General features: G+C 41.8%; 1 protein-coding gene across 1 annotated transcript in view; it reads left to right on the forward strand.

Moving 5' to 3' along the window:
- LOC309552573 (uncharacterized protein) overlaps positions 1-15,358 on the forward strand; it is a gene marked incomplete at both ends in the record, with an annotated part of 487,483 nt that overhangs the window by 180,650 nt on the left and 291,475 nt on the right. Inside the window, 6 exons of the mRNA XM_082253522.1 lie at positions 4,235-4,270; positions 9,088-9,114; positions 9,196-9,237; positions 9,316-9,396; positions 11,205-11,243; positions 15,295-15,333. Of these exons, the coding sequence (XP_082109648.1) occupies positions 4,235-4,270; positions 9,088-9,114; positions 9,196-9,237; positions 9,316-9,396; positions 11,205-11,243; positions 15,295-15,333 (264 nt within the window). The remainder of the gene's footprint in view (positions 1-4,234; positions 4,271-9,087; positions 9,115-9,195; positions 9,238-9,315; positions 9,397-11,204; positions 11,244-15,294; positions 15,334-15,358) is intronic.

Genomic DNA, 15,358 nt, shown 5'->3' on the forward strand with positions numbered 1-15,358 from the left:
AAGGATCCACTGTCTCTAGAGGTGGCTTCATTCTCTGGCTCTTCGACTGGGAAAATCCTTTCTCCCCTGTACTGGACAGTTGTCACCATGGATGCCCGCCTGTCCAGTGGGGGAGGCATCCTCAGCACAGATGTGCTCAGGAATCTGGACTCTGGCAGAGACCAGACTTGTCAGGGTGCCAGGAAACCATACCACACGAATATGCAAGTAAAATAAAGCAGTTTCAGGGGTCAAGTTCAGAAGCAGGAAGTCATCCAAGCCAGGATTGAGTCTAGAAGTGGGTAGTAATCCAAAACGAGGTCGAGTCCAGTAGTGGGTAGTCTGCCGATGCTGGATCATCTGCTGATGCGGGGTTGCCTGCCGATGTGGGGTTGAGAGCCAGGAAAGTCATCAGCCAAGATAGGTCATGCACGGAGAAACATGGAGAACAGAAGACTGCTAGCAGTGATGCACCCTATAGCACCAGCACAAGGGCAAGCATTTTAAGCCATCAGGTGATATATATAGTCAGGTTTTCAACATCATCACTGAGCGACGCCTGGGAAGCAGGCAAGTGATGTTGCAAACAGAGTTTATAAGAGACATCAGTCTGCACATGTCCAAGATGGCTGCCAACAGGAAGGCAAGGTAAGAACTTGACAAGACTGTCGATTAATGTCCCGGAAATCTGAGCCTTTGTCTGGCTCTTGGACATTGTCTTCAGGGATGTCCAGTACGAATTTATTTAGACAATGCCACGGCCGTGGTCAATGGCAATTACCAAGGAGGCACAAGTAGTGTCCTGACGGCTGGATAGGTAGCTGGCATTCTAAGGTAGGCTGATCGATTCGTTCCAGCCCTCTCAAATTTCTGTCACAACTCCTATGCAGGATCAAAGCAGAAGGGATTCCGTCCAGACTGACCTCGCTGGTCTTGGTATGCCAATTGGGTACAGCTGGTCACCAAAGCCCCTTGGGGTCTTCCTCTCAGGGAGGATCTGCTGTCCCAGGGACTGATCTTCCTTCCTGCTTTACAGTCGCTGGCTTTGATGGCTTGGCTGTTGAACGCCAGGTGCGGAAGGATGGAGGTTTGCCTGAGTCGCTGATTCATACGCTGTTGAAAGCTAGGAAATCTACTTCTAGAATGATCTATTATTGTACATGGAAGACGTACATTGAGGGGTGTGAGTCTCTTGGGGTTCATCCTCACTCCTTCCAGTGGATCGGATCTTAACCTTCCTACAACAGAGGGGTTGAACAGAAATTGGCCTTGAGTACCATCAAAGGCTAGATATGGGCTTTGGCAGTCTTTTTCCAATGACCTTTGGCCTCACACTCCCTGGTGCGTACCTTTTTTCAGGGTGGCCGACAATTGGTTCCTTCAGTGCCGCCTCCGTTGCCACCCTGGGATCTTATAGTGGTGCTGTCAGCTCTACAGAAGCCTCCCTCTAAAAATATTTGGGAAGTATCCCTGCTTGAGCTGCCCCAGTAGGTGGCCTTTTTTAGTGGCTATCACCTCTGCGCGCAGGGTGTTGGAACTGCGCGCACTCTATTGGTGATTCAAAAGGGTAAGTTGGTGGTTTGCCCCTGTCCCTCATTCCTTCCCAAGGTGGTCTCTGACTGTCATTTGAATGAAGACATTGTGTTGCCTTCCCTGTGTCCCAGGCAAAACATCTGCATGCTTTGGATGTGGTCCGGGCAATTATGGTGTACCTGACAGCTACGGAGTCTTTTAGGAAGTCAGAATCTCTATTTGTGCTTATGGACGGACCTCACAATGCTTCTGCGACCATTTCCAGATGGATAAGACAGACGGTGGTTCAGGCCTATTGCATTAGGGGTCAGGTTCCTCCTTTCCCTGTCAAGAAACACTTTACTAGGGCGCTTAGTGTCTCCTGGGCTTCCGTCATCAAGCGTCAGTGACACAGGTTTCCAAGGCGGCGCACACTTTTACAAAATTTTAAAAAAGTGGATGTGTTGCCATCTGCGGATGCTTCTTTTGGCCGCAAGGTTTTGCTGGTTGCTGTTTAGAGGACCTGGTCCTCTTTTTTTTTTTTTTTTCAGACATAACATCGCAAGATTTATTTTATTTTTTTTACCAACTGGGTTATAGCTCCAGTTGTTTATGGTTGAGCTCACTGTTACCTGGTTGGCTATGGTCAGCCTTGGGAATTTTTTTCTGCTTTTTCCCCACCCCTGTTTAACACTGCTTTGGGATGTCCCAATGGTTAATAAGAATCAGGAGCTGTGTCCGTCAATGAACATCAGAGAAATGGATTTTTTTACGGCAAGTCAAAAATCCCACTTTATGGCAGATTACAAGCATTTTTGGTCAGATGTGGATGTCTGCCTCTAAACACCTGCAAAAAACGCCTGAAAAAACATCTGAAAAATACCTGAAAAAATGCATGAAAAATGCCCAAAAAAAGCCTGAAAACTATACGCTCAGGTGTGAATGCAGCCTTAGTCACCATTAGTTTGTCTATAGATTTGCCTACATACTTTTAATTAGGAAGAAAGAGAAAATATTTTAAAAAAAATAGAGATGCATTTTCAAGTTAAACATGTTCTCCCTGTGTCTAAACAATTCAAATCTGTAAAGAAAAGCGCACGCAACCTCGGGCAATAACGCTTTAATAAAGGACAATAACACAGTACATTGGAATTGCACTCACACTTTTCCTTTAAGGTAATCGCTTACAGCATTCCAACAGGAGCTACTCGCTCCTCCCGTCCCTCCAGATGGTGACTCTGCGGTCTCCTCATCCGCGGCTGCTGCCGCTGTATCCCCGCTCTCCTTCACTTCCTGTGTTGCCTGGTCACCGGATGCCGGTTCTAGTGCGCCTGCGCACTATACCGACGTGATCTACGGTGCCTCAGGAGAGCCTCAGCCAAAGCCGGAGCCACAAGTTGTACGGAGCTGCGAGGTGGGGGATTCAAGACACGGGTGCACTGCCTCTGCTGTTACTACGGACAACGCGTTTCGGAGGCGGAGCCTCCTTCCTCAGGTCCCACCTTGCTTCCCTGCCCGGCCATGTGTCTGTGAAGTGTGCACGGAGGCATATGCACATTCGTGCCCACACAATAATATCTGAGCAGCCGGGTATGAGAGTAGGTGTATATATACAGATATATATTTGGGGATACTCAGGGTGTCACCACCGATGGGACTCTGACCGCAGAGTCACCATCTGGAGGGACGGGAGGAGCGAGTAGCTCCTGTTGGAATGCTGTAAAGCGATTGCCTTAAAGGAAAAGTGTGAGTGCAATTCCAATGTACTGTGTTATTGTCCTTTATTAAAGCGTTATTGCCCGAGGTTGCGTGCGCTTTTCTTTACAGATTTGAATTGTTTTGATCCGCCCCCCCAGTGGAGTGAGAGAGGAGCAGCAGCAACCAGGACATTTCAGCTAAAAAACATACAAACAAAGGAGGTGAACACATGGACAGCGCCATGGGCTGGTGAAGTACTCCTCTTTGTACTTGTTGTATATCAGCATGTGCAGGATCTGTCCTTTTTGATTGTCTCCCTGTGTCTGCATTGGGTTACCTTCTGGTACTCCGGTTTCCTCAAAAGACACGCTGGAAGGTTAATTGGCTCCTGTCTAATTTGGCCCTAGTATGTGTATGTATGAATATGAGTTAGATACCTTAGATTGTAAGCTCTTTAAGAGCAGGGGCAGTAATAAATAAATAAATAATAAATAAGAAAGTTTTATGAGATCAACAATGCCTCATTAGTGTCTTGTGGAGAAGTTTTTTATTTTGAAGGAATTCTTCAATGAGGCGCATGGTTTACCAATCAGTTTGTGCCTCTGTTTGCTTATGGTAAGGAGAATCGGGAAATAAACAACCAGTTAACACAAGGGTAAAGCTTCTTTACAACATAGCTGAGCTGAACTCTTTATAACATAGATAATGTAACAGTCTAGGTGTGTGGCAGGTGCTACCCGTGGTGATTTGTAGAATAATGATCCTCTAGAGGCCCCCCAATGAGGTTCACCAAGCACATCCAACTGGGGCACCACTGACCTAAACATTTACAGGGATTTCTTCATATTAGCTGGAATCTGTTTTTGGGCAAAGGGAAATAGAAACCATTCTGCTTAGTCTCCCTTCCCTATTAGCTATATAAAACTTAAGTGATTATAGTGATGATGATGATGAAAAAGAAAATACAAAGATAAATTTACCATAATAAATGTATGAGGTTCTCTGAACTACTCTAATTCTTGTTAATTCTGTCTTTTTACAATAGGGCATCGATGGTAAAAAAGGAAATAAAGGAGATTCTGTAAGTCATAAAATATAGTAAGACACTGTCTGTCAGTATCACTACACCATAGAGGTTCTAAAAGAAAGCTCCTTATGAGAAAGAAAGGAAGCTGTTATTACCTTTAAATGCTAGCTACCTGTCTGTAATGCTGCCCATCTTACCTGGATGCATTGAGTCAGTGACCTAAAGCAATTCTATAAAAGAGGATTCCATTCTGACGTTTCAGATCTACGTACTTCATCTGTGTCAGTGATTCAGGATCAGCATAATAGTCAAGCAGCTAAAAAAAAATTGTGAAAGAAATCAACAATAGCACTTTCTTTCTAGAAGCGAGACTGCTCACTTACGTATGCATCTTCCTACATCAATGTCTAATGTATTGTTCCCTAGTGACAAGCAATGACTGTGAACACATAATCTTTTTAAAGCTATACTCCAGGCAAGCAGCTGAATACACAGATGAAATATAGGAATTATGGGAGACATTTTACTTGCTAAACTATTAGCATTTCTGACCATTTGTTTATTTTTTTCCCTTTTTTTTAATCTTCCCCTTCTCCTTTTTTCTTCCCTTTCTTTCCTGTCGCTTTTTTTTCCTTTTTTTGTTCCATTCTTTTATTTAAAGAGATTTAAAGTATTACAATGCAAAGAAAACATATGAAAAGAATTTACTACAAACACAAGTATTATATAAACAAATATTGGAAAAATAAAGTAAAAAATAAAAAATAAAATAACTAATAATTCCTGACCACTTAGTTATGATATTTGCACAATTTGTTTGTCTGACAAAGAGGATACCTGATTTTTATCTGCGGCAGGTAAATGACAAGCGCACTTTAAAACAAAATGCATGCATCCTCTTTGCCCCTGATCCTGTCCCCCCTCTACAGATGCATTCCTACCAGAATCTAATGCCCAAGGCCTCCAGGGACTGTTTACATCCAGCACTGCAAGTATTCTCCTTCCTAGCTGCACCTGTGCATTGCACCCCAGTAGACTTCTATGGGGCCATCTCCCCTCATCCGTGAGGCCAGAGGCGAAAGTAGACAAGCAAGATAGAAGTCTTCAGGGCTGTAATAGGCAGACATAGCCAGGACAGAGAAGACTTGTGGTGCTGGATAAAAAAAATTAAAAAAACCCTGAACGGTGGCCTTTATTTCTCTGTAGGTTTGAATCTGTGGGGTGAGAGGATAGGATTGGATAGGTAAAGGAAAAGAGCCATATCCTTCCTTCAGCCTGTGACTGGAAAGTGAAAGGAGAAGCAGCAAACTGGTGAGCTCTTGCTTATCATAATGTTTTTTGGGTAATGCTGCACAACTGATTTTCTCCTTGTTCTGTTCTCCCTATTCCTGTCCTGGGCTTTGCTGTACAGAGGTGTGCAAGAGGCTAACATCAGCTCAAATTCCAGTATTATCACCGCCAGCATTTATCTATAATGAATACTGAGCTGCCTTACTTTCTTTTTTATATCTTCCTGGAGTCTCGTTTTAAGGCGATTTTAAACTCAAAAGCAAAAATGTATTATATTGCAGCTTACCAGCTCATAGATTCTTTTTTTTTTTTGATGATTCTTTTTTAGCCTTTATTTCTTTTTTTTTTCACCTGGGGATCCAGTACATCTGTTGTTTTTCAACAGAACGAAATCTCCTGCAGATGTAGCAGTTTAGGCACTCTAATATAGGAGGGGTGTTACTGGCCAGATCACCAGTTGAAAACAGAGGGAAAAAGCCCCAAAAAAAAAAAAAACGAATGCAGCCATATTATGCTGCAATTTATTACATTTTTTGGTTTTGGGTTTGATACCATGTAAGCTTTTTGTTCCTTATACAGGAACAGATTAACTGTTATGCCCAATATGTGAGTGTCTATCAGCAGCAGAGGAAAAGAAGCAGTTTTTTTTTTAAGGTTATTTACACATTATGACAATGAGTGAGTATAGACGAGGAAAAAAAATTAACAAGTAAGGCCTCTTTCACACGGGCATGTCTGATTAGGTCTGCCTGCCAGTTTTTCAGGTGGACCTGATCGTACCCTGCCTTGTCCTCTATGGAGCAGGGGTTGTCAGCACAAACATGTTCGCTGAGACCCGCCACCATCCAATCCGATCCTGCCTCCCAAAAAAAGACGGATGGTGGCCCTTTTTCCATCCGTCCAGTGAGTTGTATCAGATGGCATCTCTTGTCCTATTCCATCCAATTGCTCCATAGAGAAGAGTGGGACTGTGTCCGTGTCCACTCTGCATAGCGGAGCAGACATGGACCTGTTATCCACCTGCTCAGCATATATCAGTGGAGGTGGCCTTGTGACAGGGACCTTAATATTTTGTGTAAACGAAGTGATGCCTATAGGCTTCAGAGATGAAAACCCAGCCCTGTCTGTATAATTTATACATTATTGCAATTGAACTACTTGTCTACCAGGGCAATTTTTCATTTTTTCGCACACATGTTAATATAATACCCCATTTTTTGACAACATTTTAAAGATGGGGTTGCATTGAGTAAATAGATATATGTGGAGCCTTTAAAATTGCATGCACGTCTGAAATCACAAAAAACTATGATACTTCAAATTCTCTTTAGGCAACACTTTTAATGCCTTGGGTTATCTGTTTAGAATTAATCATAAATCATGACTCTAGATTTTTTGCTCTCCCCAACAATCACTGCAATACCTGAAACGTGTGGTGTAATTTATGCTAACATACACATGCATGTGCTTTGCTGCGTGTTTGCATTGGGGCATGTACAGAGTGAGGCAGGTGCTTTAAAAAAAAAAATGTATTATTTATATTTGTTTTTTTATTATTATAGTTTATGATTGTTTTAAATATTTTTTTTCATTTACTATGGCTAACAGGGCCTTTAAGGCACCTTTCAGTCGAAGTGGAATCCGTCAAGCGGATCCACCTGCTCAGCAGTGGATCTCTCCGCTGAAACCCGGCTGAGCAGACAGATGACAGGTCCATTGACACAGCCACCTGTTCTCTATGGGGCAGTTAGAAATGCCTGTCCATTCCAATCTGACTGTCTTCCAATCCAATCCACTGGATCCATGGGGAACAGATACCCATCTGTCTGTTTTTAGCGGCCATCTGTCTGTTTTTAGCGGACCAGATTGGATGCTGGCAGGTTTCCGCTGACATCCGCTGCTCCATAGAGAAAAATAGGTGGTCCGATCAGGTCCTCCTGAAAAATGGACAGGCGGACCTGATTGGTCCACTGGTGTGAAAGGGACTTTAGTGATAGAATGGGCAGGTGACAGGTCCTCTTTATGGGGACATCAGGAGTCTATGGGACCCCCAATGTCTCCCCTGTCCTCATCTGCAGCTAATCGAGCACAGAGAGTCCTTGGTTATATGCATCCCTGGCTACAGTAGCTGAGGAATAACAGCGGTGATCCCGGTAGTAATGTAATACATACTGCTTCTGGGTTCACTAGTACCAGGTGGATTGGGGAACAGATGTTTTTCAGATCACCTCCTGCTCTGTAAGTTACCACCATTTTCCATGATCCTGGGCTCTCCCATTTCCTCAAGGGGTACTAATGGAGGGGAAGTTACTTTTCGAGCCATGTAAAAGGGATCAGACTGCTCTCAAGCCACCTGCCTCACTTTTACTTTAAAGCCAAGAGTCGGCTGTAAGCATCAATACCAAGATCATGGCTGCAGTTGTGAGCTTGTTTTAATTCTTTGCATAGCAGGATGTTTGTAAATGCATCTTGGTATACAAAGGGTTAAGAATATTTATAGAGAAAAATGGAAATTTCCTGTATACCAGGGACCTCTCTCCTGTAATAAATTTAGGTCAGATAATCAGTTCCTAAAGTTATTTTGCAAGCAGCAGGTGTCCTCCATTCACTGAATTGCATTTCTTGGGGTACAGACACCTGACCATAAAAAGTATGATTTTTATTATTCTATTTAGATAAAACCGGTAGTTTTGTCTGGAGCTGAAGAAATATTGAACATTTTAGGTTCTTTAATTTGTAGAGTGAAGTCCTATGAAACTGTATGTTTTCCAGCTCAAGGAACCCTCTTCAGAAAAAAACTATTTGAATTAAATATTTGAATTAAATGCCACAGTCTCTCATTCAGGCATTGCTGTAGTGCATCACACTGCCTTGTATCAGTAACCAGGTAATGCTGGAATGTACCCAATAACGATACTGGAGTACACAGTGCAGGCTTCTCGCTGCCTCTCAAATATAATAAAAATTGAATAATTTTCTTATAACTAACAGTCTGATTCTAACCTGCCTTTCAAGTTTAAATGTGATTAGTGATACAAAAAGCAGAGAAAGCACACTCTGTCTGCACACCTACTGAAAAACCTATAAGGAGCTACACAGAGAGCTGGATGCAGGAATTATGCAGTTTTAGGTTAATTATTTTTGCGACCACTGTCACCAAGACAGAAAGTGATAGGAAATCTAAAGAGTATGCAGTTGTCATTGGAACAAGAGCAGAAAGCTAATCTTCCGATTGGGACATCTTTAATGGTGACAACTGTCTCAGATAAAATCCTCTCAATTCTTGCTGCATTTCTGGATAAGAAGTGAGAAGAAATCTCCACAAAAAAGACAGACAGCAATAGAAGGCTGATCGTTGTTTTACCCATCCCCTACTGTATCCAAACCAAAAAAGGTTTGAGCTTTAGATATATTTTAGAGAATAGCATTATTAGCGTTTTCTTTCACTTGCAGTATAGAGTTGCTCTTTAATTATTCAAAAATGAAAGGTTAGTTTAAAAATCAGTTAGATTTATTATTTGGTTTGTTGCAGAATTCATCTGTATTGAAAGCATTAAAGTTAACCTACTTATCTTTTTCAGGGACAACCAGGGCCCCCAGGAAGTTCTGTAAGCATTAAGCTTGCTTTATTTTTTAAGCTGTTTTAACATGGTAGGTATTTGTGGCAATATTTTATTTTTATTTTGCAGATTACATCAATCGACAAGAGCCTGCTTGCCAAAGGAGAAAAGGCAAGTGTTTTGTTACGTCCCTTTCTTGACTAAATGTTTGACTTGATCTAACAAGGATTTTTGTAATTTGCTATTTAGGGAGATCCTGGAGTAGCAGGCGATCCAGGAGAGGGGGGTCCTAAAGGAGACAAGGGAGACTTTGGACCACCAGGACCAATGGTAAGGAACTAATATTGAATATGAATTCTTGTGTTCATCATGTCAAATTTGATATCTGTCGTCTTTTATCAAAAATATAGTAACTGGAACACCTTTTAGAGGATAGCTCTTTTACGCCTATCTATAAGACCCAGTCCTTTTTTAACCTTTCAGATAATTAGTTGAGCAGTGCATAATCTTGTGTTGAGTATTTTTTTCTGACACCAAAGTTGTCTAAGCTCTAAGACAGGGGTGTCAAACTAAATTTCATCATGGGCCAAATCAGCTCTGGAGATTATTGACACATTCAGCTCCTATTTAAGTATCAAAATCAATTGTGATAAATTGGTGTTGTTTTCCCTATCCCAGTTAGTGCCTTCTCCAAACTTGCCTGCTCCTATTGCTTGGGTCTCCTACTTCAAATATTTAGAAATCCATATACAGAAAGAACTGTTGAGTTACCTGGCTCATAATGTCTATCCAATCCTTCAACAATTAATCCAAAAATGTATAGTACGAAAGACGTTATCGCTGACTTGGCGGGCAGCGTCAACCTTATGGAAATGTCCTACCTTCCAAAATGTCTTTAGAAATACTACTGTATCTATACCTAACACCTTTTTCCTAAACTCGATTAGGCAGAAACCACTCCTATAGTACACAGGTCTACCCTACCACTCCCTCTTTCTTTGGGAGGGTTGGCTCTCCCATGTTTTAAGAATTATTACTGGGTGGCAATACTCATCAGTTAGATAGTGGTTCGCCCAAGTTAATACTAACCCAGCAGTGAATTTGGAGGTGGCTCTCCTGGGCTTATACTCAGAGCTTAGTAATTTGGTGTTTAGATGACCGCTTTAACCTGAACATCAATACCTCTATGAAAACTATTGTACTGGTGAGGCAACAGGTAAATATGGGCCTGAGTGAACCGCAAACTATCTCTACCCACACCCCTCTGTGGGGCAATCCTTCCCTACCACAACTAAGATCTGTGTCAGATCCACAGGTTTGGGCTAGATTCCATATTGAATAAATAAATTAACCGCGCTCAGTCCAAGAGAAACATACAGTCTGATCTGAATGTGATACAAATGTGAAGGCTGCCGGCACCAAAGGATGTAATTGGAATCCTATAAGATATAGTAAGCAAAAAGTCAATAAGTGAATAATACAGTTCAGGTAAGTCCTCTTGCAGGTAAGGCGATAAAAGGAGAAGTGAGAGAGAGCTATCCCACACCCAGAAAGGATGCCACATCCAGGGGTCACTCCACCACTGTGCTCAAGTAAACTGCTGACCCTCAAATTATAGAATGGTCAAATTCTGCCTGTAGCGAGATATCCCCTGGATCCTCACCAGAATGGACCTACAACGACCCCTCATAAATCCCCAAAAGATGTACTTATATTGAAGTTGGCATATCAGGATGATCAGCCTCATAAGTCTCTTCATGGCATACACATAATCCCCGAATGGTATGGACCTGCAGATCTCAGATCACACTTGGCTTATAGGAATAGTAATGCCTTCTCATATATTGGCCATGGCTCTATGTATCAGTGTTGAAACCATACACGACATGATTACTTTCATCACATGCCATTCTACGTCTACCTTTACTGGTTATTGTTTACTGAACATTCCTAACAGTTGCTGGAGGTTTTGTAACCCATACTGTATAAAATGCTGTACACTTGACTGAGCTCAGTGTTATTTATATGGCTTCTCTGAGATTCTCTTTCTGTATTATTGCATACATTTCAATAAAATACACCTGTTAAAAAATTCATGTTTTTTAAGGAAGTAGCTTAACTGCTGTCTGTTTTTAAAGGGTCCAGAGGGTCGTCCAGGACCTCCAGGCAGTGCTGCGGTAAGTTTCATTAGTTAAAACATTACATTAAGCAGGCTTAAAATAAATAGATACAAACTACATTAGATGTAAAAAAAAGAAACCTATAAAAGAAAACAGGTCATGGTTTTTATCTTAAAATGTGTGTCTGGGTAAAAAAAAAATGCACATTTTCATGTACCATCTCTTTAAAAATGTTGCAAGCAAGTCTGCAGTCAGCTGACAATGCTGGCTCTGCTGCACTGAAATGCCACGCAGCGTTGTCATGCCTCCCTGGGTTTGTCTTCGTTGGACTACAGAACACTAAGAGCCCATTCACACTAGCGCGACTTGTCAGGCAACTTGTCAGCCTGACAAGTCGCGCTCCCTCGCGGTCCATTGACCGCTACAGGACCCGTTCTAATAGGAGCGACACGAGTCGCTCCGACTTAGAAAAAGGGTCCTGTACTATTTCGGGGCGACCTCGGAGCGACTTGCATAGACTTCCATTATGTGAAGTCCCTGCAAGTCGCTCCGAAGTCGTGGTGCACTGTAATGCACAAGTTGCCCCCGAAGTAGTAAGGAGTCGTGTCGCCTCTATGTGAACCGGCTCTTAAACTGGGCATAGACTGCTATTTATTTATTTTTTTTCCATTCAGCCAGCAGTCTAAACAAAACCAAAATAAAACAAAAAAATAATTTATTCCTCCATCCATTCAATTGAGGTGGATGGAGGAACTCCCCTTCCCCCACTGGGATATTGCATTGTGACAGTGGGACCCACCACTGTCAGAATGCACTGATCAGTGGCCTCAGCCTATTAGCTGGATCGCAATTTATCTGATCCCTGCTGAACTAGACGAAGTTAGATCTATTAATGGCCAGATTTTCTGCCCTACTTTAACCTGAACTCCTTTAACCACTTCTGGACCGGAAGGTTTTCCCCCTTGATGACCAGGCCATTTTTTGCAATTCGGCGCTGTGTAATTTTAAATGACAATTGCGCAGTCGTGTGACGCTGTACCCTAATAAAATAAAAGATGTCCTTTTTTCCCACAAGTAGAACTTTCTTTTGGTGGTATTTGATCACCTGTGCGTTTTCTATTTTTTGCACTATAAACAAAAAAAGAGCGACAATTCTGAAAAAAAAACAATATATTTACTTTCTACTATATAATATTCCCAATAAAAATTTTTTTGAAATACAATTTTTTCATCATTTTGGCCAATTTGTATTCTGCCACATATATTTTTGGTAAAAAAAACCCCAGTAGCTGTATATTGATTGGTTTGCGCAAAAGTTATCGCGTCTACAAACTAGGGGAAAGACTTATGTCATTTTTATTTATTTATTTATTTATTTATTACTAGTAATGGCAGTGATCAGCGATTTTTAGGCATTTTTTTACACTTTTAGGGGACCAGTGACATTACTACAGTAATCGGTGCTAAAAATATGCACTGTTACTGTATTAATGACACTGGCAGGGAAGGGGTTAACACCAGGGGCAATCAAAGGGTTAAATGTGTCCTTAGGGGGCTGCTTTCTAACGATGTGTGGGATGGGCTTATGAAATGAACACAGGGACCTGTGTTTCTAAATAGGTGGAACACAGGAGCCCTGTGTTCATTGCTGACAGAACAACGATCTGCCGTGTTTACAATGGCAGACCGTCATTCTGTCTCTACGGGAGCGATCGCGGGTGCCTGGCAGCAATCGAGGCCCCTGGACCCGCAGATCAGCTTCCCTTGTAGCAAATGGGCACGTGCGCCCCCACTTGTGGTCCCGCGAAGTGACGCACAGGTACGTAGTTTCGCGGGGAGCCAACCTACCACAGTATATGTACGGCGGCTGGTCGGCAACTGGTTACCCTAAACTTGTTTGATTTCCTTGAAACCTTACCTAATTTTCAGCCAAGATGTAGAAATACCTCCACCATCTTAAAACATGCTACTCTGAATTGGCTGCCACATTTTATCTCCATGATATGCTTATATGTAATCCTCAGCTCTTCTGTTCACCCCTTTAATTTAATATCCAAACAACTTACAGCAACATTAAAGGAGATCCGTAATCACACATAGCTCCCAGCTGTCCCTCATTTGGAGAGACTGTCCCTCTTTTGGGGCCAAATCTATCTGAGCCTCATTCCACTTCAGCTGCCCCTCTTGTTGGCCTATTGTGTAGATCTCTTTAAAAAATAAATAATTTAAATAAAAATATATTATTTACGTAAGCCTAAAAGGGGAAGCTCCGCTTATCTGCCTCCTCCGCGACTCTGGTTTTGACAGGTACCCACTCGCCGCGGCGAGATCACCAGGAGCCAGGACCAAAAGTGTTTTACTGCACTAAACCTTTTATCCAATTTTCATATTATTGCATTTATTATTTTAAAAATCCAAAATAAATGAAACAGGCTTCCCCAGGAGCCTGGTAGCTCAGAGTCAAACTTTTCTGTGCACCGACATCAAACCAAAATTTGAAATAGGGCAGTGCTGTGGGGAATGCCCACAATTGTCTTTTAGTTTGACTGGGAAATGCTGTATAGGGGAGAGAGGGTCTTCTCATGTGGCTTTGACAGCAACATTTCAAAAGCACAAGGCCTAAGGCTTCATTCAGATGGCTGAATTTGTTATTACGTTTGCACCCCCCCCCCCATCCCCCCGAGCTGCACACAGACAGTCTATAAAGATGGATGCAGATGGAGTGGGTGCTCGGACACAGACGCATGTCACAATTTAACATGCATGCAGGAACGAGTACATGGATCTGAACGCAGACAATGTGTGTTCGAATCCATGCACCCGCTCCTTTGCACATGTCAGATTTTTACATGCAACTCTATCCAGTTGCATGTTTCGTATGTTCAGCTGCTGTGTCTGCATCCACCTATATAGCTTCCTGTGTGCAGCTTCAGGGCAGATGCATGTGCAATAACAAATGCGGCCTGCTCTAGAAACTGGTGTCAATCTGAATGAAGCCTTTGAGAAAGCTAGGAGGAGCAATACGCGTGAGGAAGGTGAAACCTGTGTAACAACATCACGCTGGGAGGGGCAAAGCTCCATCTTGCTGAGCAGACGGATCTATACTGTATATATGCATGCTGTGAATAGACACTTGTATTTGTCTCTGCGCATTGTGAGTGTTACTCCTTTTTATTATTTTATTAAAAAGTCACGGGCAAAACTTCTTTGCATATATCTCTTTGAGCCTTTTTATGCAAGAGCTGCAGAATATGGAGATCTGACCTCGGTGCTGCTGACCTGTTGCTTATGTGAATAAAGCTCTTTTGACCACCTTAATTATTTTATGGGGTCCATGCATCAGGTGAGGAGACACTTGATTGGGCACGTGAGTGACACTCTTTGGTGGCAGTCCATAGTGGAAGATCTCTGATACTTTGGAAGATTTACTTATGCCACATGAAATGTGGTGGTGTTTTTTCTGGACACTTACAATCTAATTGGATGATATATGGGACTGTACACATGTGTTTTTTGTTATTTTTTTACTTACAACCTAGTTTGATGATGTATAGGATTTTTTTCACGATTTTTACTTTTCGCCGCATATGATTTATTACAATTGTGTACATTTATGAGGTTTGTTGTTATGTGCACATTTGAGTTCACATTTGATAATTTTATTAAGGAGCGCTTCATTGTTAGTAGGTATAGATTTATTGATATTAGTGTGGTGATTGCACTGTGAAATGATAGCTGCTCTTTCGTGGTTTTTATTATTTATTTTCATATTTTTTATTTTAAATTGATTTATAAATAATAGCACAGGGCTTTTGTACCTAAAAGCACTGCAATTTGGCTGGGTTCACCTCTATCCCATGTTAGTCCCCAACCAAACTCGAATCCGTATCAATGATGTTAAAAAAAATTGTAATGACTAATGTAAATTTTTGGAAGGAATGACGTGTGTAGTAAACTGGTCAGATAACATTTTTATGTATTTATTTTAATACATTGATCCCACTGGATGAACAAAGTCAGCATTGGATCAGACAGCAGAAAACTGATATACGTTGTGTTATGATACAAACAAAAAATTTGTTTATGCTAACTAATTTTTTTCGTATAGGTGGAATCCACTCCAGAAAAAGGAATAAAAGGGGAAAAAGTAAGATACAAATAGACAAAACACA

The sequence above is a fragment of the Pelophylax lessonae genome (assembly GCF_965119305.1).
Source record: "Pelophylax lessonae genome assembly, chromosome: 4".
Classification (NCBI taxonomy): domain Eukaryota; kingdom Metazoa; phylum Chordata; class Amphibia; order Anura; family Ranidae; genus Pelophylax; species Pelophylax lessonae.